The sequence below is a fragment of the Centruroides sculpturatus genome, unplaced genomic scaffold (assembly GCF_000671375.1).
Source record: "Centruroides sculpturatus isolate CEXI.00-Female unplaced genomic scaffold, Cexi_2.0 scaffold748, whole genome shotgun sequence".
NCBI classification, from domain to species: Eukaryota; Metazoa; Arthropoda; class Arachnida; order Scorpiones; family Buthidae; genus Centruroides; species Centruroides sculpturatus.
Window position 1 is genome coordinate 3596 of NW_019384939.1, and position 24109 is coordinate 27704.

General features: G+C 30.1%; 3 protein-coding genes across 4 annotated transcripts; 2 read left to right on the forward strand and 1 right to left on the reverse strand.

The window, feature by feature from the left end:
• Positions 1 to 5218: 5218 nt before the first annotated feature.
• LOC111632089 (cytochrome P450 4C1-like) lies at positions 5219 to 11441 on the reverse strand. The gene is made up of 10 exons (XM_023376450.1): positions 11419 to 11441; positions 10459 to 10561; positions 10306 to 10391; positions 10045 to 10235; positions 9279 to 9348; positions 9048 to 9174; positions 8777 to 8962; positions 8536 to 8709; positions 7848 to 7914; positions 5219 to 5709 (listed from the first exon to the last, which is right to left on the reverse strand). Exons 1-10 carry the CDS (start codon positions 11439 to 11441, stop codon positions 5507 to 5509), a joined length of 1230 nt encoding a protein of 409 aa, XP_023232218.1. The 3' UTR covers positions 5219 to 5506.
• A 1795-nt stretch (positions 11442 to 13236) lies between these two features.
• On the forward strand, positions 13237 to 14028 carry LOC111632104 (venom protein 164-like). Its single transcript, XM_023376472.1, has 4 exons — positions 13237 to 13361; positions 13432 to 13534; positions 13597 to 13688; positions 13920 to 14028. Exons 1-4 carry the CDS (start codon positions 13314 to 13316, stop codon positions 13947 to 13949), a joined length of 273 nt encoding a protein of 90 aa, XP_023232240.1. The 5' UTR covers positions 13237 to 13313; the 3' UTR covers positions 13950 to 14028.
• A 6477-nt stretch (positions 14029 to 20505) lies between these two features.
• LOC111632100 (venom protein 164-like) lies at positions 20506 to 23754 on the forward strand. 2 transcript variants are annotated; one of them, XM_023376464.1, is made up of 4 exons: positions 20506 to 20676; positions 20745 to 20847; positions 20905 to 20996; positions 23638 to 23751. In XM_023376464.1, the coding sequence occupies exons 1-4, from the start codon at positions 20629 to 20631 to the stop codon at positions 23665 to 23667; spliced, it is 273 nt and encodes a 90-aa protein (XP_023232232.1). In that variant the 5' UTR covers positions 20506 to 20628; the 3' UTR covers positions 23668 to 23751. The 2 variants fall into 2 exon arrangements, with proteins under 2 accessions (XP_023232232.1, XP_023232231.1); XM_023376463.1 differs by lacking the exons at positions 20506 to 20676; positions 20745 to 20847; positions 20905 to 20996 and adding exons at positions 22969 to 23106; positions 23175 to 23277; positions 23340 to 23431 and having other exon boundaries at positions 23638 to 23754.
• Positions 23755 to 24109: the final 355 nt, after the last annotated feature.

The window sequence follows — 24109 nt, forward strand, 5'->3', positions numbered from 1 at the left end:
TCAGTTAAGGGATTAATTAGATTTTAATGTTCTAAACAGAAAACTTGACGATATTAAAAGTCAAATTAACAGGGAAATGAATATTATCACTTATAGAATTGTAATATTTAAATCAGACAACTTTAATAACATAACATTCAGAATTATAATATAAGAAAATCTTCCAGAAATAATATTGAGCGAGTTCCTCAAATCAGTTTCTTCTCTGGAATAAATAGAATAAAGAATTAGCATTTGTATTTTATTTACTACACATGTATTTATTTCTGAAAATAACATTTAATTTTTTCACGTAAACAATTAAATTCGTTAATTTTGATATATATATTTACGTCATTTATCATTTAATTTCAGATATTTGACAAGAATATCATCTGGTTTGTACTGCTTCAAGATGGAATTTCTTTTGACATTTCTTTATCGTAATACAAGAAGGAAGAATCGGGATAAGTAATTTCTAATATCTTCAATATGATAATTCTTTTGCAAAATTTAATAAGTATATAAGCTTAGAGTGTATAGTATTTAACATTATAATTTGACAACTCAGTATACTTCCTACATCCTTTTTTTATTTTTAATAATATCTCTCAAGTTATTTTTTTCGGAAAAAACTTTTACAGAATGGATACATTCTCATACTATAACAAATAACTTATCAAATAAACAGTTGATATAATCAATGCAATTTCCAAAAACGAAGAAAACTGAAATACGCCGATAATGCTGACATTTAAGTTGCTCGTTTTATATATAGGATGTGCTATGTTGTATTTAAAATACTCGGATCAGCATTAACCGTAAAAGATAAATTTATTAAATGAGACAACGATTCTATTACAAATTTGCAAATATATTTTATAATTTTTTGATGTTATTACATTATAACCGATAACAAAAGCAATTGGAAATTCATTACGTTAACATAATAGTAGAAAAATATTCATGCATAATGTCAAACATTACTAAAATTCTACATAAAAATTCTATTTGGATCTATTTTTGTACCATGTGTCTCCAAGTCCGATTTTTATAATTCTGCTTATTTTTCTTCTGAATATAATAACTTCTAAATAAATCAACGGTGCCTAAGGATTTCTGGAATTTCCTGTATTACATACTTAATTCAATCCTGATGAAACTGATATTCTGAACTAAAAGGTTGATGAGGAAAGTTGAAGATCAGAAGGAATTTCGTTGATTACAGGTTCTGTCGAAGAATTCTGAAAATTAGTAGGCCTGATAAAATTACTAATGAAAAAGTATGGAGGAGATTTCACGCCATTCTACGTCTTCTCAGGACTATTAAAAAGCATAAAATACAGTTTGCAGGATGCGTTCTAACAGACTTTTCTTGCAAAAACACACTTTTACACTGGAGAGTTTTACTAAAAGAGACTTTAAATGCAATAGGACAACGACAAGCTTGGTTTTAAGATTTCAAAGATTAGACTAGTATTGCTAGCTACCAAGTATCCAAAAGAAAATCAAGTGATAGAAAAAGTTAACAATTTATGATTGCAAACTTCGTAACGGCACATCGTGACTAGGAAATGAATCAGCAAGCGAAGCAAGCATTCTGAAAGTGATATCATGTATTATAATAAGTATATATTGTATAATTATATATTTTAGTATACAATATGTATGTTTAAAATGTGCAAATATGTTATGAATTGTTTACATTTTTAAAGTAAGCTTTTATTCGTTGCTAAATTTAATTTATAATGACAAATCTGTATCGAGAATCCATCTTTTTCAATAAGAACATTTGATTAATGACATAAAAATTGGAGTTTTTGAAAACGATTTGAGTTTATTGAATTAATCGAATAGCAACGAATATCCAGTTTTATTCTCTGATTGTTATTCTGTCAAGCAATCAGGGTCAGTTTCTGGAAACCAAAAAACTACCACAAAATGGGTGTCGCCTTGACGTGGCTTTGTGGCTTAATGTGTGAAAATTTTATCGAAGTTTTACAGATAATATTTTCCGCAGACTAAGTACACTCGACAGAAATTTCAAAAATATTTTAAAATAATTTTTGTCAAGTAGTGTTTTGTCACTTTCTTAAAAACTACACAGAAACACAATACATTAAATGTATCGAATATATCGTGACGATCTACTGAGGAGAGATATCCCGGGAGGAGTTCCTACGGTAACTTCCTATTTAGGTGAAGAAACACGCAAAACTCCTCGTGGTTCACACATTGATGAAGACCGAACCTTCAACCAGTATTCAGTGACATCATTCACTCCCCCATAATTCTAATCTGTCATGTTTACATAATTCTAATTCTATTATTTATAAATGAAAATCTTCCGGTTTCTTTAATTGAAATAATTTTGTGACATCTTGTTAGAAGTTCTTGCACACCAATATTCCGCGGTCAACAGTTGAGTACCACTGCTTTAATCTAACAAAATTAAGAATGAGAACGAAGCAATTTTCAGTGTAGCCCACAAAATTTACTAAAGGAAATCACTATTCTATAAATTTAAAATTTTTGGAAGTTTCAAGAAATCGGTCCATCAATAATTGTAAATTACAATTTCTTCTATTTTTACATCGAACAGATTTTTATTTATTACTGGTAGATTAAATTAAATAAGCCATTCACTTGGTTTCAAACATTTATGCGATTGGTAATAGCATTAGATCACAGGACAATTTTATCCTAGATTTACTCTAAATATAAGACTAACCTAACCATTATACTGAGAGGTTGAAATTATTTTAGAAACGGCAGCAATATCTGTAAGTGAACTAGTTTATATTAATTCACTTAGAGACTAATTAATTTTTGATTTAAAATTTTTATGTTCTATTCATGGAACATTTACGTTCCTTTTCGTTTTCGACCTGAAGATGGCCTATTAATTGGGCTGAAAACGTTTGTTTTTTAAAATTATATGTATTTCTCGGCAAAAAAGGTGTTTTGTTTCTCTTTATTTAATTACTGAGCGCTTTTGATATTAATTTATACAGTAGAACCTCGAAAACTCGTCCCTCGATAACTTAGCACTCCGGATAACTGGTCCACACCTTGGCAGGGCGAAAAAATCCTTAGTTAATTAATTTTCATTATAGACAGCTTTATAAAAGTATAAAAGCTCTCATAAAGTATTTTTCTGATGTCTGTCTTATCAGGTAAATTACTGTACACAGTGTATTCATTAATTTTCATTTTCATGTAGTGGCTCTATGCCTTCATAAAGGACGTACTTTTCCTTTGTTTAAGGGTATTTGGGCAGTTTATTCTCTGTTATATTCTGTACAAGTAAATACTGTACAAGTACAGTACAGTATTTTCTGAGGAAATACTCGTACTTATTTTTTTTAACCCCATTCCCGATAACTTGGCATTTTCACAAACTCGGCCACCCTTCGGTCCACATTAGGTCGAGTTTTCGAGGTTCTACTGTATCTCCATTTGATTTGCTGATTTATACGTAGCGCCAGCTATTGGCAATACATTTGACAAAATAATAAACTAAATATAATTCTTATAAAAAAGGATATAACTTCAAAATATATATGTTAGATTCACTTAATTAATACGACAATGATATAGCGCTACGTAGCCGCGCTATCATTAGTGAGACAGGTAGCATATAGCATTTGCCTGCATGCAATCGAAACTGTTATTCTGTGAAAAATCTATAAGTATTTAATTTTCTCATTGCAGAACGGGTTTCCGATTCGGGATTTTCATTTCTGAACGGCACTTTTTAATTCTAATAAGCGATCTCCAGTAGCCCGAGTATAGAACAACCGAACTTTGGTGGTTAGTTTGTCGTGGGTTCCGGCATGACCAACGGGCTGGCCACATGGATTTTTCCGGGTTTTCTTCACCTAAATAGTGTCTCATAAAAGATTTCTTGGGATGCAGCCCCCGGCTGATCACTTACGTGTCGTGCTGCAGTAACCAAATAAATCAAACTAATTCTAACGAGCGATTATTTAGTGTGACATCATCACAATGCCAGGCTGCGACTTTTCGTCACAATGTTCTCAACTTTTTAGTATACATCATACTTTTCCTGTTAGCAATTGAATCGTGCCGGTCATCTATCTTTGTTCAGGGAAGATCTGAGTGGAAGTAACGTGACATTCATTTTAACCCTAAAGTTCTTGTATAGTTAATCTGGGCCTCCTGCCCCTAAACTTTCTACGTCTGGTCTCGACATTTTAATGTATCTAACTCTTTTCTAGAGATTGAGGAAGAACAGACAACAGTCGAAATTTATAAGTCTTCAATTTTTTCAATTGCCGTCCAATATTTCTATAAACTCGATATTTACGAGAACATACTTCCCACATAGTTTATACAATCTGTTGCAAAAATATAAACACTTTATTATAATACAGTATAAAATACTTAATTAATACCCAGCTAGATGCTTCTTAAGCTACGCAAAAACACCTTGTCTCACCGAGAATTATTTATTAACCGTAACGATCGTTTTCAACCTGGTTTCTAAAAATCATGGAACATTGATAACTATTCTTTTTTATATAGAACAGTTAAGAACACATTTACAATTCAAAATTCTTTGGAATATTGAGCTATTTGATCCAAAAAATAAATTACAGTAATATATATACAATTTAAAATAACAAAATAGTTAAAAAACGTTCAAAGTTGGACCCTATTTTGGTGGGAAAAAAGCCTGGAAAACTCCACGTGGCCAACCCGTTGGCCATGTCCAGAGTCGGTAGATTAACTGGTCTTTCGACTTCCTATCTTCGCTCGTTGCTAAAATCAACTAGAGACGAATGTTACCACCAGGGGCACTGCAATCACTGCAAGAGCACTAGATCGAATCGCTGTGAGGACGAATGTTTTCTTCTTATTGAAAGATATTTAACCTTCGAGTTCGATTTCATAATTTTTAATATGAATTTTATTATAAGAATGAAAAAGCTTTTATTTAAACCCAAAATCAGGTTTATGGATAAATAAATGACACTTAATAAAACATTAAACACCTTCCATCGCTGAGAAATGTTTATTTCATAAAATATGTTCGAACTCATTTACACCTGAGGATGGTTTATTTCATGAGGCTGAAAATGTTATTTTAAATATATAATATTTATTATCAAGCATTTAATTACATGAAATATATGCTTAAAGAGAAAAGATTAAACTTGAAGAAAATATAATCTGAATGGTATAAATTTTGATTCCTAATGTGTGCCATAAATTTCGTAATATATTCAAAAAAGCGATAACATTATAAAAAACATTTAGCAAAAGAGTTTTGTTTATCAATAGTGTTCCTCCATCCATTCAAGTTTCTGGGTATAAATTTAATTCGTATCTTCTTTTGAGGATGTAAAAGGATGCCGATAATCGGGTTAACGTCGTTATCTATAGATTTTATAGTAAAATTCCTTAAAATGTTCGTTAGTATTGTTTTCTCTTCTAGTAAGGCAAACTTTTGACCTGAAAACATAAAATAGAAGTATTTATTAAAATTTATAATCAGCGAAATTTATGCTCGATTTAATGACATACCAATGCAATTTCTGGGACCAGCAGAAAAAGGTATATATGAATAAGGATGCCGTTTAACACAATTTTCTTGCAAGAATCTATTCGGTTCAAAGGATTCCGGGTCTGGAAATTCTTGAGCGTTTCGATGGATGTAATGGATCATCACTCCGCAGTTTGAACCTTTCGGAATCTTTTTTCCATCTTAATATATTTTTAAAAATATATGTTGCTTAAATATAATATTTCACTCATCTATACAGGTTAATTCAATTATATCAAAATTAATATAATTTAATAATAATAAATAGCATGCAATCAATATTTCCATACATTTATATGTTTCAGTTAAAATAAGACAAAATTTTACTGAGTAGAAATTTAAAACATTCATAAAATTCTTTTAATAAAATTATATTAGGCATATCGAATTATAAACAATTTGCCAATTAAGAGTAATTACTTATAATGATATTTCTTTAAAAACTTAATTTTAAAATTTGCTAACGTTTTTCTTGATTTTTTCGAGCGTTTTCAGACATGCATATGTTATTAGTTTTTAACTCTTTCTTCCCTGTGGGCACTAAGAGGGCCTTTTTATCAAGCCGTAAGAATTCCTCATGTATATGTGTCTAATTGATATAGACTAAGAATAAAAAAAACCTACTATATATTCAGCTAGGCCAACAGTAGGCGGCTGGGTGATGAAGGATGGGCTCGATATTTTTGGAATAAATTGGGATTGTTCGCACAGGTTTGACCTTGAATCTTCAGAGCAAATAGACTGATGTTTTAACCGCTTCGATCATCCGGTCATCGCTAAACATAGAGTAACTAACTTAATGATATATCTGAATACCGGATTTTTTGAGCTGTACTTAAGCTAAATTATTAAAACAATAATTACATATAAATTTTAACTGATATTCAAATTAAAATGATTTGCCGGATTATCTTCACCTAAATACTTATATCTTAAATAGGAGTCAGTTTCATATAAAAGTTCTTCTGGAGCATTCTGTCTCGGAGCATTTGCGTGTGACGTTATTATTATTCAATGGTTATTTGAGCCTCTTGGGCCCTTAACCGCCGCGACAATCTCTCCTTCCATTTTTCCCTGTCTTATGCCTCTTGCATCCAGACAGGCAGTACACCCACTGTCGATCCGTCTCCAATCCATCTTTTCATCGCACTGAAGGGCGTCCTACAGGTCGTTTACCCTGAGGCTCCCCGGTCAGCACTTTGTGTACATGTCGATTCGGATCGGTGCAGGCTACTTGTCCTGTCCTTCTAGTGTAATAGTTTGTATGATGTCATAGTCGTCATTTTGCGATGTAGTTCCTCATTGTGCATCTTTATCCAAGTACCAGTTCTATTATTCCGCACGGGTCTAAAGATTCTTCGTTTTCAAACACTCGCAATTTGTGTTCAGTGAATCTATGTACGTGCCATGTTTCATAGCCAAAGAGCAGCATTGGTCGGATGATGGTTTTAAAAAATATTAACTTTACCTTTCTGGAAACTTGTTTAAATTGTAGTACTTTTTGCAATCTGAAATTTGATGCGTTAACCAGGTGTCACGTTGCCATAATCAAATAAACCAAACCAAATTAATTGAATGAATTTTTTCTAATCTTATGCTTGAAGAATCTATAAATTAGATCTACATAAATTCTACATTACTTGTAATTAGTTTTTTTGACATGATTAAAAAGGCCCTGATAAATATTAAATATTTTTATAGCAACTAAACTAATCATTAACTTAAGTTATTTTTATATTTGGGAATAATAGTTATAAAAATCTGTAATATTTTAGAGGTTTTTCAATTAATCAAATCAAATATGTAAAAAAAATGATTTGTCTCATAAACTTTAGAATTTTTCATAGTTCTTAAGATTAGTTTTAAATTATCCAAATAAAGACATTTAAGATGAAAAAATTGCTTCAAGTAAAAATTTATGACAATCTAGATGACAGTAAAAGTTTTTCTTTGGAGTCTTTCTTTGCTAAAGATAAGTATATAAAGATAGCACACAAGAATTTTATTATTATTTTTCACATTTTGTTTGTAACGAAGTAAAAAAGATATAAGTTTAAATAGTATGGCGCTACTGCTCTAGGTGGACTCGGAATCGAATCCGCGAGTTTTTAATAGGCCATCTATCCTGGATATGTTCCACTCTCTCCCTCATTACCTGACGCTTCTATTATGGAGCTGACCAAACCCATGATGATAAAAAGAGCCTTCTTTGTGCTGACAGAGCGAAAAGAAACAAAAGTTAATATTTATACTGTATTTAAAAGGTGATTAATTTTATTAAATATATAGAAATACCAACCAATCTCGATGCTTTCCGTTAATTTTCTTCCAATCATAGGCACTGGGGTGTATATTCTAGAGCTCTCCTAATTCAAAAAATATGCTTCTTTAAAATTCAAAATTATTAAATAGAAATTAATGGCCATTGTTTTAAGGTTCAGCTTTCCTTCTGGGGAAACAATGATCAAATTCCAGTAAATCGTGTAACCAAGAATTTTTCATGTGTGGTCCATCCGGATATGTCGAACCCAATTTCACACACCCAACTACTCCATTGTAATGCTGTTCCTACAAGAGGTAAGACCAGAGTCACAATAGATAAGTTTTAAAAAATGACCCTCATACTGCCCACATAAAAAAGCCAAAAATGGAAGGGAAAACACTGTTAAAACAAACAACGAAATTATTTATTAAATAATTATTCTGTTAATTTACAATGAATAAGTTTTACTTTAAAGCACATGTTTTTATATTTTCATTTATTAATTAACTCTTTCCGTACTGTGGGCACCAAGAGGGCCTCTTTTTATGGATTCGGCCAGACTCACAATGGAGCAGCTGGGTTCCTTTAAAGCACACTGACAAACTTTTCATATAACTATTTTAAAATTAAAATTAAAATGATTGTTTCTTTGTATTCAATATTTGACCTATTAATATTAACTATCATTACTAAAATTATTAATAAAAATTTTTTAAATATTTACTTTAATAACACATTCCATGTATTTCATTTTTTTAATGTCATCGTGAGTTATATTTCTCTCGATATCACCTCCAAATACCTCATCAACTTCTTTTATCAGTTTCTGTTGAACATGTTGATTATTTCCCAACAAATAGCATATCCAGATCAAACCGTAAGTTGTCGTATCGTGCCCCTTTAAAGTAATATATCAGAAGTTATGGAACTTATACGTTTTATGTGAAACGAAATACAGTACTTACAGCAAACATAAATATGTCGACTTCTTCCTTCACATCTTCCAAAGTGAAAAAAGGATCTTTAAAATAGCAATCCAGAACAGTGTCCAAGAAAGGTTTTCTTTGTTTTATATTCAAGTATTGATCTTCCTTTGAGATTTTCTTCTCGTTCTTTTTATTTTCTAAAATTTTTTTCCTTGCTTCTATCACCTGCGATAAAATGGATAAAAAAATAATATAATAATAATTAAAATTTAAAAATTAAATATTATTTTTAATTTGCTTCTTTTCTTACTCGCATAGTAAAACTATTCATTATTTTTATACATTTTTTGAATTTTCTTCCTTCAGCACTCACATAAAATAGAAAATTGGGAATGACAGCTCTTTCAAATATTCTCTTTGTAATTATCTCTCTGACGCTAAAAATAATTAAATATTAATCCAATTCCTCTTATATATATTTAAACAGAACATCTTAATTAGAAAAAGACTTTACCAGGGACCTTTATATAATCACACTTACAAGTCGAGAGCGTCTACGTACTCTAAACTCCCTTGATTTTGCACATTCATCTGGATTCCCATAGCTGTTTCTGATTTTTATAAATCATAAAACAAAGTATTAAATTAATAATTTTATTTTTTCTATAAATGTTACCTTTTCAATATAAAAGTTAGCTATATACAGAACAGAGACGTTTTTATGCATAGGTGAAGTAGGAATCTGCCTACGATTGAAAATTTTTACAGTTGACTAATTACATGATCTTCTGTAAAAGCAATATCATTATGTAACAACAAGGGTTTGGGCTGCAATTTAAAAAATTGTAGACCTGTAAATTCCCACTGTTAACAGGAAAAGTATGATGTACAGGATTTAAGACACTACTAAACTTAAATGCATTGTGACGAAAAATTGCAGCCCGGCATTATGAAGATGTCACAATAAATAACTGCTCGTTCGGAATAAAATGCTTTCTAAATGAAAGTAACTTAATTATTTTTATTATAAAAAAATTAATGTCAATAAATATTCAAAAATTAAAATACANGTAACATTTGCTACATAAATTTATAAATGTTTCAAAATAATTAGTAAAATAAAAAGTCTTGTAATACATACTCATGGTTTAATCATTATTGATAATACGCATTACCATAAACCTCCTTTTTACAAAAAAGCGAAGAATTTTATATTCGTACAGGCAACAAAATGCTAAAAACGCTCTGGCTATATATAAAATATAATATTAAATACATAATGGCTACTTAATTAATATTTTTCATACCACATATGATATCTAAAGCACAGCGAGCCATTAATGGAGTGAAATCTATCCATTCTTTATCTTTGAGCTCCATCAGTTTGTCTACCATAATCCGGGATTGTTCGTCCATAACCGGCAAAAAGTTTTCCAAAATACAGAAATGAAACGCTGGCATCAATAATTTCCTTCTTTTCTTCCATTTTTCTCCAGAACTTAAAAACGAAAGAATTGCTAATACATTTAATTTTAAAATAATTTTTGAAATTTTAAGGACTTAAATACCTGAGAAAGAGCGAATCTCCCAACCAAGGAACAAAACATTTGTACAAATCTGCTTTGTTAATATTTTTACTATGTTCAAGTATTACCTATTTGCATACCAAAATATTACTTTTTACATATATAAAATAGTTAAAAAACAAGTATAATAAATACCTGAGCACTTTTAGGATTAAATATCAAGTAGACTTTTCTTAGGCCTATAATTCTAGTAGCAAATCCACCATTACAATAGCGTCGAAACAGTTTTTCATAAATACTAAAAAATACTTAGATGAAATTATTAAACATAATTAGATATTATTTGCCTTACTTACCTCAATAAATGATTAAATTAAGAAAAAATTAATTCTATTTGATATTAAGGCTGCAAATAATTTACATTATACTGCGTGAAGTTTTTTGACATAGCAGACAATTGAGTCACTATATTGAAGAACTGAATTATTCGATATGTTAATGTCATAACTTATCCACGAAGAAAGTAGGATTCTTGTTAATTGTGAGATTTCTTTCTATAAACAATAAAAAGCTTACCTTTATCTTTATCAGGGTTTTTAGAAATTATAAGAAGTAAGCCTTTATAGTGAGACAGTAAAACTTTCTTCCATTTAGACAATGCTAATGCTATATATTTACGAAAAATTAATGCATAAATTGCACAGATTAATAAGAATATCAAGGCTAGAAATAATAAAAAAGTGTGATCAGTTTGGGACTTTTCCAAATACGACTCTACCATGACTCGATTATAAGTAAATAATATAGAAAAACTAAAAAATTTTTCAATTTATATTCTTCGGTAAAAATGGCGGATAGCTAAAATATTAATTTAAAAATAAAATTAAAAATATCATTGGTCTAAGTTGAAATGAATAGACCAAATTTGTCGTGTTCTAATTTTACACAGAAAGAAAATTTTCAGAAAGGTCGAAAACCTTTAAGTTTTGAAATATATTAATTCATTCATTAGTTAAAAATATATATTAAAAAAAATAAACAATACAGAATCGAACATTGTCAACTTTGACGAGACGAAAACTCAGTTCAGGATAAAATCTTCCACATTTATGTATTTTTTAAAAATGTAATTTGTATGATATCAATGAACTTTACCTGTTAAATTCTAATAACTTCATTAAAAGTGATATCTAATTAATTAGTTATTATTTTTAAAAACTCTTTCCTTTTTTTGAAGGCATTTTTTGAAACAAAATAGGCTCACAACGGGCAGCTGGGTGATGAGAGACGTAACCTGACAGATCCAAACGGACTATCATCCCCCTAAAAATTCCTGTGGTTTCTCCGATTCGATAACAAATCCCCAAAACGGTTATATTAATTATCCGAAACATAGTCTTATCGGAATGTATAATTGTTTGTCGTAATTATCAATTATATTCCTTGTGTAACTCCAAATCGAAATGAAAGGTCATTTCGATTTCACTAAGAAAGTCATTTTATACCCCGAACTTATTATTTTTTTTTTGTTAGTATATTTTACAGAGAAATATAATATCATGTTTTAAAAAAGTTTTAAAAAATTACAGAAAAATATAATTTCGTGTTTCAATTGATTCTGCCATAAAAACGTGAAGAGTTCTGTGAACCTCCTTGATAGCTAAAGGGCAATTTTTAGAAATTTATTCACTATTTTTAAATATTGTATATTATGTTTGGATGAAATTATTGGTTACTTTAATAAATCGTTAATTTAAGACGTTTATTCCGGAAGTAATAAAATACAAGATTTAAAATAAGTCTATTAAATTATTAGCAATATTAAAATTTTAATAATTTTAATGGCGACAATAAAAACGGTGTATAGTATATTAAACAAGTATCAGCAAATATAAACACTTTAAGAATAGAAAAAAAATTCTTTATAAAGATTTTATAATGATTAAAAATATATTAAAATTGGATTTAATCAAATAAAGTATAGTTCAAGTAATTCAATATGTTTTATATTTCAGAATAAACTTTTTTTACGTAGAGGTAAACGTACTATGCTGGCTGTTATGTAATAATTTCCTGTGTGCTACCGAAGGTGGTCATTATTATCGATGCCCTCCGGTACTTATTCAATTTTTAGAAGATTATATTCTGTGTTAAGCATTTCTAGTTTATTGACCACTTTGGAAAGGTACTTTCAATCAAGCATAACTCCCCCTTCCAAATTTAATACTTGAAATATTTGAAAATTGAAAAATATGGAATTTATTTTTTATTATTAAGTTACTATTTTCTATCTTATTCACTAAATTTCCTTCGCAATAAAATGCGTATTATTATATCAAAATTGAATTTTTGTATAAAATATTGAACTTCAATTTACTACGCTATTATAAAAGTATGATATACAGGGCAAGACACTACAGTACTAATTTGAGGTGGAGAGCATATATTTTAAAATTAAATAAATTAAAAATATGGTTTAAAATTGCAGCCTGCATTGTGAAGCTGTCAATAATTTTTGCTCGTTGAAACCGTAACATTTGCTACATAAATTTATAAATGTTTCAAAATAATTAGTAAAATAAAAAGTCTTGTAATACATACTCATGGTTTAATCATTATTGATAATACGCATTACCATAAAATCAATTAAAAGTTTTGTAAAAATTTCATTTTATTATAATACAATTTTTTAACTTTTGAAAGATAATTTATATTATCTATGATCATTACATAAAGCCCAGTAGATTATTATGTTTTACTCAAATGAAAATGAAATCTAATCAGATATGATAATAATTATTTTATCGTTTAATTTTAAGTAACATATGTTCTACTTTTATATAACATCAACAATAATTGCTGAATAAATAATATAATTTTATATACGGTATTACGTGTAAACTAATTAGCATTCCATATGTTGCAATGATAAAGAAATTAAAATGAGTTCAGATAATGACCCATCTGCTAAATCCCATTGAATATTTGTTTAAATAAGGACGGAAGAGTTGATATCATAACAGTTTTGTATTTAATTCTCACAGATCAATATGAAATACTTTATTGCGTTGGTCGTTTTGGCAATTGCTATAGCAGAGGTAAGTTTTTGTTAACAATTCAAATTAATTAATGAAAGTTAATTATAAATTTTATTTTTCTCAAATTTAGATTAATGCCGACTGCCTACAACAATCCGACTGTCCTGCTGGATATTGTTGTAAACAAGTGAATTCTTATACTGATCCAAAATGTTTCCCTATGCTGAAACAAGGTAAGAAATTAGAAAATTTCTATTAATTGTGAAGACAAATGTTTAAAATTTGCAATTTTCAGGAGAAAAATGCAGCGTGAGAGATAATATGAAGTACGATATTTACCAGTTCAGATGTCCTTGTGAAGAAGGACTTAGTTGCACACAATTTGCTGTAAGATTTCATTTATTGTTTAAAGATTTTAGTGATAGTTTAAGGTTATAAGCGGATTTTGTTATCATAGTACATGTATAAAGTAGTACAGATGATATTTATATAGTCTTTATACGATTATAATTTAAAACATATATATGCATACGCAATAAATTTAGATTAGTATATGTTATTAATTTATTACGTCAAAATTCATTGTAAATCTGTTTTTTATTGATTTAATATTTATAGGAAGGTATCTGGGAAGGACAGTGTAATTGAAAAGTTCTTCAGATTCGTTTCAAACATTGCAATTTGTATTGAAGTTTCTGGTAAATAAATTCTGTGAAAATAACCTTGACATTGTCTTATATTCAGTGATTATCACTACTCTACACAGCGATCCTTGCGTAGAGTACGGTCCGGATACGGTCCGTTAAAGCTTCATATCCGGCCCGCGGCTTTGATGATTTATTTTCTAAAGATCAATGTTTCTAACATATTGCGAGAACAAGATACAGAAGAAATTCAAACGTTTAACTGTTTACAAAGTCGTTAAAGTAACAAACGGACATTTGCTACAGCCTTTTTTCAATTACAGTATGTTTCAGTTTACCGAATAATATTGAATTCGACCTGCGTCTGATATACATCTATTTGACTGGCTCTTTGCTGCATTTGAGTTGGCGACTCCTCCTCTATATTGTTAAACAAAAAATATCTAAAAAAATCATAAAGATTAGAATAAAGAGAAAATATTTTCGCTATAATAACGTGTAAGAAATGAGAATTTAATCACTCTTCCAAATTTATTTTATCATTACTTTTTATTTTAAGCATAAAGTTTACTCAATAGAGTATGCGATTCTCAACATGGGGTACCCGAAAAAAATTAATAATAGCGATTGCACTATAAGAATATTCGGACTCTCCGTTGAGGCCTCTGGCGACGGTACGGCACTCGATTCTTAGTTTAAATAAAAATATATGTAATTTTACAGTACTGTATAATAATCTAAGACTGTTTGACGAACACGAAAAATAAAACTTATGAAAATGGGTTAACAAGAGTTAGGCAAGTCAATAAAGGTTGAGAACCGCTGACCTAGTTGAAGTAAAGTACAGTACGTGGATAATCTAGAACAGTGTTTCTGAGCCTTTTTCTCATCGTGGACTAGTAATTATATGCGATTATAAATTATGCTTATTTATTATGCTAATAAATCCTTATATAGAGTTAATTTTGATTACCATTTAAATTTCACTTGTGCTGACGTCGTTAATTAATAGTCAAATTTTTTCCTGGGGACAAATGAAATATTTTTATGGACTGGCTTTTGAAAATTACTGATCTAGAATACAACTACTCATTACCTATCAAATTTATAATACTTAGCTTAAAATCGTCACGAAATCGATATAACTACATAAAAGACGATGTTTGTTTTTCGTTCGCTATGCACTCCTAGGCCATTTAACCAATTGCTCTGAAACTCGACAGTTTCGTTATCATAAACCTAATTTAGATAATATCATAATATCATCTCCAAATATTGATTTAATTTCTATACATTAATTAATTTCTGCCTACATCTGACTCCTGCCTTCAGAAGTAGCGCCAGCTGTATGCATTTCTAACATAAAATATAGTAATAATTTTTAAAGGAATAACAAACTAAATAGTATTAAAAAAGAATATAGTTTAAAAATCAAATATTATATTCACTTAATTACTGCAACTGGTAGCACGAAGCATGTGTGAGCATTGAGTGAAAACGTTTTCAACCTATTAGACTTAGGTGAAAACGTTTTTAACCTATTAGACTGAGGTTAAAACGTTTGCTAATTAAAGCGAATCTCAGCAACCAAAAAGGTATTTATAGATTTATTTTGAATTGAGTCAAAAAATTTTACTCGTTATTATCGCATTGCTAATTTTTTATAAAACCCATTATAAACCCATTACCCTCAAAATTAAGCTTTTTGCCATTTTATAATAATTGAAAATATATAAAGTTTTTAATAAAATATCATAACAGATGGCGCCAACAAAATTTTAAATGTTTCCGGGAAAGTTAAGCAACTCGTTACTGCATTTATTTATTTAATTTTATTTTATTTTATTTCTTGCTATTGATGTCAAGTTGTTACATCTAAGGTCTCGGATATTTTTTTGTTTGAACAGTATTTTCGTAAAATTAATAATTATGTTTTATATTTCTCTCTTATAAACTCGGACAACACCGGTTTTATAAGAGAAAATTATAGTTATTCGTTGTGTCTTTCCTGGTTGCCTCATTTCCAGGTTCGGTGACATTCATTGGACTCCTCGTCAGAGTTGCCGCAATGAAATTTCAAAACATACTGAAGCTCCTTCAAAATGTACTATTTCTATGGTTGGTTACTTTTAATATTAATATACCATCACACTCAATTTTTGTGCTTATTTCAAATTCATATTCATGAATACTTTGTTAAATATGAATACTTTAAAATTAAATATTTCATAAAAAGATTTTATGAAAATAGTTTCTATGGTTTTTTGTTAAATACAGCATTAAAAGTTGATTTTTTTAAATATTATAGTAATGGATAAAAAAATTATAAATTAAATATGCGTGGACAGATTCAAATTAAAAAAAGTTATTTCTTTTACCAAGATTACTAAAATTAAAGTTCGTAATTAAGAATTAAATTATAGTGGTAGAAAATAATATAAAAGTATTTATATTATTTGTACTGTACAATTTCAAAACTATTCTGTGTAATAATTAGACTCTGACTTAACGGATATTTTAATATTATTGATGACAAAAGTTTAAAATCATTGATTCCCTTATCTGTCCAATATTTTTGTTTGACAGAGTTGAATTGTTTCGACCACGTGGCGTGAAAAATTTTGTCAAGGTTCTCGTGAGAATGTGACACGTGTGAAAGAGGACCACTGAGTCATAACATTTGCACCTGCAATTATCTGCATGTTGTTAATGTCGACTGACATACACTATGTGTATGTTGTGATAGGGTAAATCAAATTAGCAAGCAGTGACACTAGTGAGATTTTATTAAACTAATTTTTTGCATTTTTTCGTGAAGGCATGAAATATTATTTTGTACCAAAAATGGTACTTAAATATTATAATGTACTCAAAATGTACTAAATATCTAAGTGTACTTTCAATATACTCGAAAGGGCAAAATGTACCTGAAAAGTACAAATGTACGAATGGCAAAGCTGCTCCTCGTTCGCCCGACCTATTCATGTACAATTATTTATTGTAGGGACCCCTCAAGACACGTGCATATGAGCATTAGTCCGTTCTTTCCAAGAACTAAAAAACACTATTCGCATGGAAGTCGCCAAAATCGCCTTCAGAAGTGCATCACTGATAACAGACACCACATAGGAGATGTTGTTTTCCATACTTGATTCCGTAAAATGCTATTTCAATACGAACTCACATCTAACAAATATCTTTAGTAGTAATAAAAGATGTTGTGATCGTTTAAAAAACGCCCGTACTTTCTGCCCCACTCTGTATATATTCCAGTGATGCAACGAATATTCGGTTACTATTCGGTATTCGGCCTATTCGGCCTGTTTCGCTATTCGGCCGAATACCGACTATGTAATCACTATTCGGCGGAATACCGAATACCTAAAAACAGGAGTAAGAAATAACAAAAACACAGTAAATCAATCATTTTGGTAACTTTTATTAATGATGAGCATACATTTCAAGTTCGAGAAAGCGCAATTTTTTGGTTATTTATGTAAAAGATCAAAGGAAAAGTAAGTTATTTTATTAAGAGATCAGAAAAGGTAACAGATCAAATGAAACTACCTACTTATTATGTAGTTTAGTCGTCCATATACTCGTATATAAAAGAACAAGTCCTGATAGGATAATTAACGCAGAGCCAAAACTACTGGTGCTAGAAACAAAAATTTGAGGGTTGAGGGTATGTTCCTTTTGTAAATTTTAGGTGTGCTAAGAAAAGATTATACGAAATTCAACCCTGAAGGGGTGAAAAAGGGTAAAAAATTTGTTTGAACATTTTTACTGCGTGGGCACATTAGATCGAAACTTAGGTCGTAAAATGTGAAAATAATAACAATTAATGATCTGTAAAGCGTTTTTATGAAATCATCCCTTATTGTAAACTTGAAAATTAAATTAACTTTTTCGTTTCATTGTACAAAATTATTTATCATAACTTAAATTCCCGACAGCTGGTAGCCTGAACGGTCCCAGGCTTTCACCCGTGCACGCTAAGTGACTTTCATTACAAGCATTTAGCTTTCCGAAGTCTATGAGAACAATTATTTGGCATTGACGGCCACAAATTTCTCACCAATAAGCTGCCTCGACTTGTTCGATTGTTATCAACTCAATTTTATATTTATTTTCACATTTTCACTTCGCGGTCCTTCTCTGTTCTTTTTCCGTTATTTACACGTGTAGGTCATTTCATTGTTATCCACATTTGATATCATCATTTATCACATACTGCCATGACGCCCATGTCTGTCCGCTACAACTGTCAAGAATTAACGCGATTGGCGAAGCGTAGTGACAGCGGGCCAATAGAGAGCAGGATGCGCGATCCTTGCCATAATGCGGTTTTCGCGTCAATTTTCGTACGTGCGTTAATCAAGCCGAATAGCTTGGCCGAATATTCGGCTATTCGGCCTGAGGCAGAATATACTATTCGTTGCATCACTAATATATTCTGATTTTGATATATCGATTCCTGATTCTATCGTTTCTATATACTGTATATTGAAACATGGCCAGAGAGAGGATGAAGATAAAGATTTACATATTATTGAAATTTCCGTCATGAAAAGTCTATATTGGAATCAATTAGTCAAAACCTGGGGAGAGCAAATGAAGCGAACAGAGCTTGCTTACAGTGAATTCTCGTGGGCAGGAAACGAAGCTACCTAATACATGATGTACAGTATTAGTTTACTTGAATAAAAATTGTTCTAAATAAGTAATCCTGCTATTGACCTTCATATTAGTCTATCTCACATTTTTCATAAAGCAAACTAGTATTTCCAAAAAGAAATAATATAAATAAGATGATAATTGAAACGAAATGTTTTAAGATATATAATTAAATTGTCATTTCACTAAAATGTAATTAAATAAAATTTTAGATCTAAAAGAATCAAAACTGATTTAGAATATTATCAGGTAATTTTTTTTGTTTTGTTTTTTCCATTGTTAGAAAATCAAGTATTTTTATATCGCTAACTCTAAACAGGATGTAGCAAAATTCTGTTGGTTATTAATAAAGCAAATAATTACGAACTCTAATAAAAATATAAATTTTGTAAATATCTTTGTAAATTTAAAATACTCTAAACTAATTTGACTATTCCTAAAAACCCGCGGAACAATTTCATTTGTTCGAGTTCAAATCCGGATAAAGTATTTGTCATTCCATGGAAAATCGTATTAGTAAAAGTACAGAATGAAGAACGCCTTGATAGTTCCGACCGGAACTGTCTCAACACTCGATGTGGAACTGTTCCTTGTAGTTCCGAGTCCGAAACAGTTTCTTTGGAACGGTTCCGACCGGAAATGCCCTCCTCTAGTCGTCATTTATGTTGTGGACTACCAACGATATGGACGCGTACACGAATTAGGAAAGGGCGAACATGCATCACATGTACGGGGCTGCAAACAGAAATGCAAGGGAACTCCTAAGATTGTACCCAGAGCGCTTTCCGACAAGACGAGTGCCAGATCCGAGAAATTTCCAACGATTGCACCAGCAACTCTGCAAAAAGGACTCCTTTTTTTGAGCAGTTGTAATAAAATACAGTTGTTGAATAAAACATATTCCTCAAATTCATCGGTATTTGTTCATTCCTCTGCCGTTCTTGTTGATCTTAATTTTATGACACAACAAGCCCTCTAGCAGTTCACTGCTTGAGTTACCAGTATGCATCGTAGAGTGATTTGTGCTTGGCTAGTTGTGTTCTATCACTCCCTACGTTTGTCCCATGAGTTTTGATAAACCCTGTATAATTAAGCCACAGATACAACAAAAAGATCCATAATAGATTATCTAAACAGAACTGAACCAAAAACGGTAAACACGTTACAGTTAAAATTAGAAAGAATTTGTCTTAGATTATCTTCTCATTCAGAAGAAATCAACGAGTATTTTTTTATTGAAAAACATTTTTCTTCTCGCAAGAAGACCATTTATCTAATGTGTAAGACTGATATTTTGTACTATTCGAGAACTATCTAGCAATACAGTCTCAAAGTGCACAGAACATATTAAGGATGCTAAGCTTAAATCTTCGATTCATTTGTTTTGATATCAGATAGATTAGCTAGCTGCAAGTCTGTTAAACTCATCTAAACCTTGGAGAAAATAACACAAACATTTTACATATGCCAAATTTAAATTTGAGTCTATAAGCTTGGAAGTTCTATTAGCTGCTCGAAATCTGTGTTAGTTTCGATACTAAGAGAGATTTTCTGATTTGCTTAATATTTCAATATAATTCATTTCCCGACTACTTAAATTGTCATTTTTAATGAAATTACTAAATTTTTTAAGTTGCTGTTAATTTTTCGATAAACTGAATAATATTATAATACTGTAAATATTCCTGTCAATAGAAGGCTCGATGGTTCACACTGGGCTATGATAAACAACAGAAAAAAAATATGTTTCATTATTAGATACGTCTAATTTTATGTAACATATGTTCTACGTTTATATAACATCAACAATAATTTCTGAATAAATAATATAATTTTATATACGGTATTACTTGTAAACTAATTAGAATTCCATATGTTGCAATGATAAAGAAATTAAAATGAGTTCAGATAATGGCCCATCTGCTGAATCCCATTAAATTTTTGTTTAAATAAGGATGGAAGAGTTGATATCATAACAGTTTTGTGTTTAACTCTCACAGATCAACATGAAATACTTTATTGCGTTGATCGTTTTGGCCGTTGCCATAGCAGAGGTAAGTTTCCGTTAACAATTAATCGATGAAAGTTAATTTTAAATTTTTATTATTTTTCTCAAATTTAGATTAACGCCGGATGCCAACAACAATCCGACTGTCCTGCTGGATATTGTTGTAAAAAAGTCACTTCTTATACTGATCCAAACTGCTTCCCTATGCTGAAAAAAGGTAATAAATCAATATTTCTGTTAATTATACAAAACGTTTAAAATTTGAAATTTCCAGGAGAGAAATGCAGTGTTAAAGATAATATTATATACGGTATTTATCAGTTTAGATGTCCTTGTGAAGAAGGACTTGGTTGCACACAATTTGCAGTAAGTGTTTATTTTTTTTCTCGAGATTTTANTAGTCTCTTTTATAATAAATGACTTTATCTATTTCTAAGTAAAAATTGAAAGTGTCTGTAGAAGTAGTTTTTTAAAATATCCTTTTTTCTTCATAAAGTTTTAATACAGTACTTATTATTATAATCTAGACATGTTAATTTTTAAATATACTTGTATATTGGACCACGAGTATATATTATATATACTTGTGGCCCAAAACTCCTTGACTTCTTCCAAATGCGGCCCAGAAAAACAAAAAGGTTGGACACCCTTGGTATATACTGTAATACCATTACGAACACGAACCAATCAGCAAAAAGTGGAAATTCGTGGTAGCGCTGTACTTCCCTTAAATCTATGTTTGTTTGATGCAATTTTGGAAAAAATATAACATCGTGGATGCCATAGGCAATATCGTCTTTGCTTGGAAACAATTAACTCATAAATGCATGAACGAAGTGTGGAAGAAGTTATGGCTAAAGGTATCCAAGAATTCTCAACGAGAAGAGCTTATCGCTGTATCGTTAGGTTGACCAGATTGTCAACCTAATCTATACATCAGGACTAGGAGATGTAGACGTGCAGGATATTGAGAAGTTATTGCAGGTTTCTGGTCAGAGCATTACCAACGACGAACTAGTAGAACAAAGAATTCGTGTAGAACTGGAAAATAGAACTTCTGAAAACGAAAAACCCAAAGAATTTCTCAACAGATTTACTCAGAAAAAGTTTGGTAAAGAAAACCGAAATCGTTGATAAAATTGTAGCGATGATCCAAATTTTGAAAGGAGTGCAAAACGAGGCATTTTGGATGCGATCTTCTGCTACCGACAGATTGCACCAGTAACTCTGCGAAGGGATCTCCTTTTTTGAGCAGTTGCTGTAAAAAATAAAGTTGTTGAAAAAAACATTTTCCTTAAATTCATCGATGTTTTTCATTCCTCTGCCGTTCTTGTTTATCTTTATTTTATGACACAACAAGCCCGTTAGCACTTCACTGCTTGAGTTACCAGTAAGCATTGTAGAGTGATTTGTACTTGGCTAATTGTGTTCTATCACTAATTGTGTTTGTCCCACGAGTTTTGATAAACTCTATATAATTAAGCCACGGATACAACAAAAAGATTCATAATAGATTATCCAAATAGAACTGAACCAAGAACGCACGTTACAGTGCAAGCACGTTACAGTGCAGTGTAAGCACGTTACAGTTAAAATTAGAAAGAATTTGTCTTAGATTATCTTCTCATTCAGAAGAAATCAACGAGTATTTTTTTTTATTAAAAAACATTTTTCTTCTCGCAAGAAGACTATTTATCTAATGTGTAAGACTGTGATATTTTGTACTATTCGAGAACTATCTAGCAATACAGTTTCAAAGTGCACAGAACTTATTCAGGTTGCTAAGCTTAAATCTTCGATTCATTTGTTTCGAAATCTGATAGTTTAGCAAGTTGCAAAAGTCTGTTAAACTCATCAAAACCTTGGAGAAAATAACATAAACATTTTACATATGCCAAATTTAAATTTGAGTCTATAAGCTTGGAGGTTCTATTAGCTGCTCGAAATCTGTGTTAGTTTCAATACTAAGAGAGATTTTCTGATTTGCTTAATATTTCAATATAATTCATTTCCCGACTACTTAAATTGTCATTTTTAATGAAATTACTAAATTTTTTAAGTTGCTGTTAATTTTTCGATAAACTGAATAATATTATAATAAATATTCCTGTCAATAGAAGTCTCAATGGTTTACACTGGGCTATGATAAGCAAGAGAAAGAAAATATGTTTTATGATTAGATACGTCTAATTTTATGTAACATATGTTCTACGTTTATATAACATCAACAATAATTTCTGAATAAATAATATAATTTTATATACGGTATTACTTGTAAACTAATTAGAATTCCATATGTTGCAATGATAAAGAAATTAAAATGAGTTCAGATAATGGCCCATCTGCTGAATCCCATTAAATTTTTGTTTAAATAAGGATGGAAGAGTTGATATCATAACAGTTTTGTGTTTAACTCTCACAGATCAACATGAAATACTTTATTGCGTTGATCGTTTTGGCCGTTGCCATAGCAGAGGTAAGTTTCCGTTAACAATTAATCGATGAAAGTTAATTTTAAATTTTTATTATTTTTCTCAAATTTAGATTAACGCCGGATGCCAACAACAATCCGACTGTCCTGCTGGATATTGTTGTAAACAAGCCAGTGGTTATACTGATCCAAAATGTTTTCCTATGCTAAAACAAGGTAAGAAATTAAAAAATTTATATTAATTGTGATGAAAAATGTTTAAAATTTGCAATTTTCAGGAGAAACATGCAATGTGAGAGATAATGTGATCGGCGGGATTTACAGGTTCAGATGTCCTTGTGAAGAAGGACTTAGTTGCACACAATTTGCAGTAAGTGTTTATTTATTTTTCCTCAAGATTTTAGATTTTTCGTATATATAAGTATTTTGTTTTTAGTCATAACAATACATATACTCTAGTTATAGTTAGGATTTAAAGACATAGGCCTACTTTGAAGTGTAATAAATATATTGTAAATTAATTATTTTAAATGTTATTGTATATGTAATTTTATATTTATTTATTTTCATTTACAGGCCGGTATCTGGGAAGGACAATGTAATTAAAAACTGTTTATAGGTAATTACATTATGTAATGAATTTACTGGAAAATAAATTTGGTTAAAATACTCTTTATGTTGTCTTTCATTTAGTAATCACTATTCTACTATGCTGACAATATATGTTTAGCGAGTAATTAATATGTTCACAAATAAGAAATCTATGAATAATTTTCATATAATACCCTAATGTAAGTATGAACAAATTTTCCGCAATACTGTACAGTAAAAACACAAAAATCAAACATACGTGAAAAGTATAAATACCACCTAGAAAAAAATAAAATTTTCCCTAAAAAAATATTAAAATATCCTTTCAATTTGTGCACTATTTACTTCTTCCTTGTTTTTTAAAATCCTAATGATCTTGATTTAGCCATATTCAGAACTCTGGTCATCGACACTTTTTCCACTTTATCTCTTAGTAACAACCTTTCTTAATGTTCTA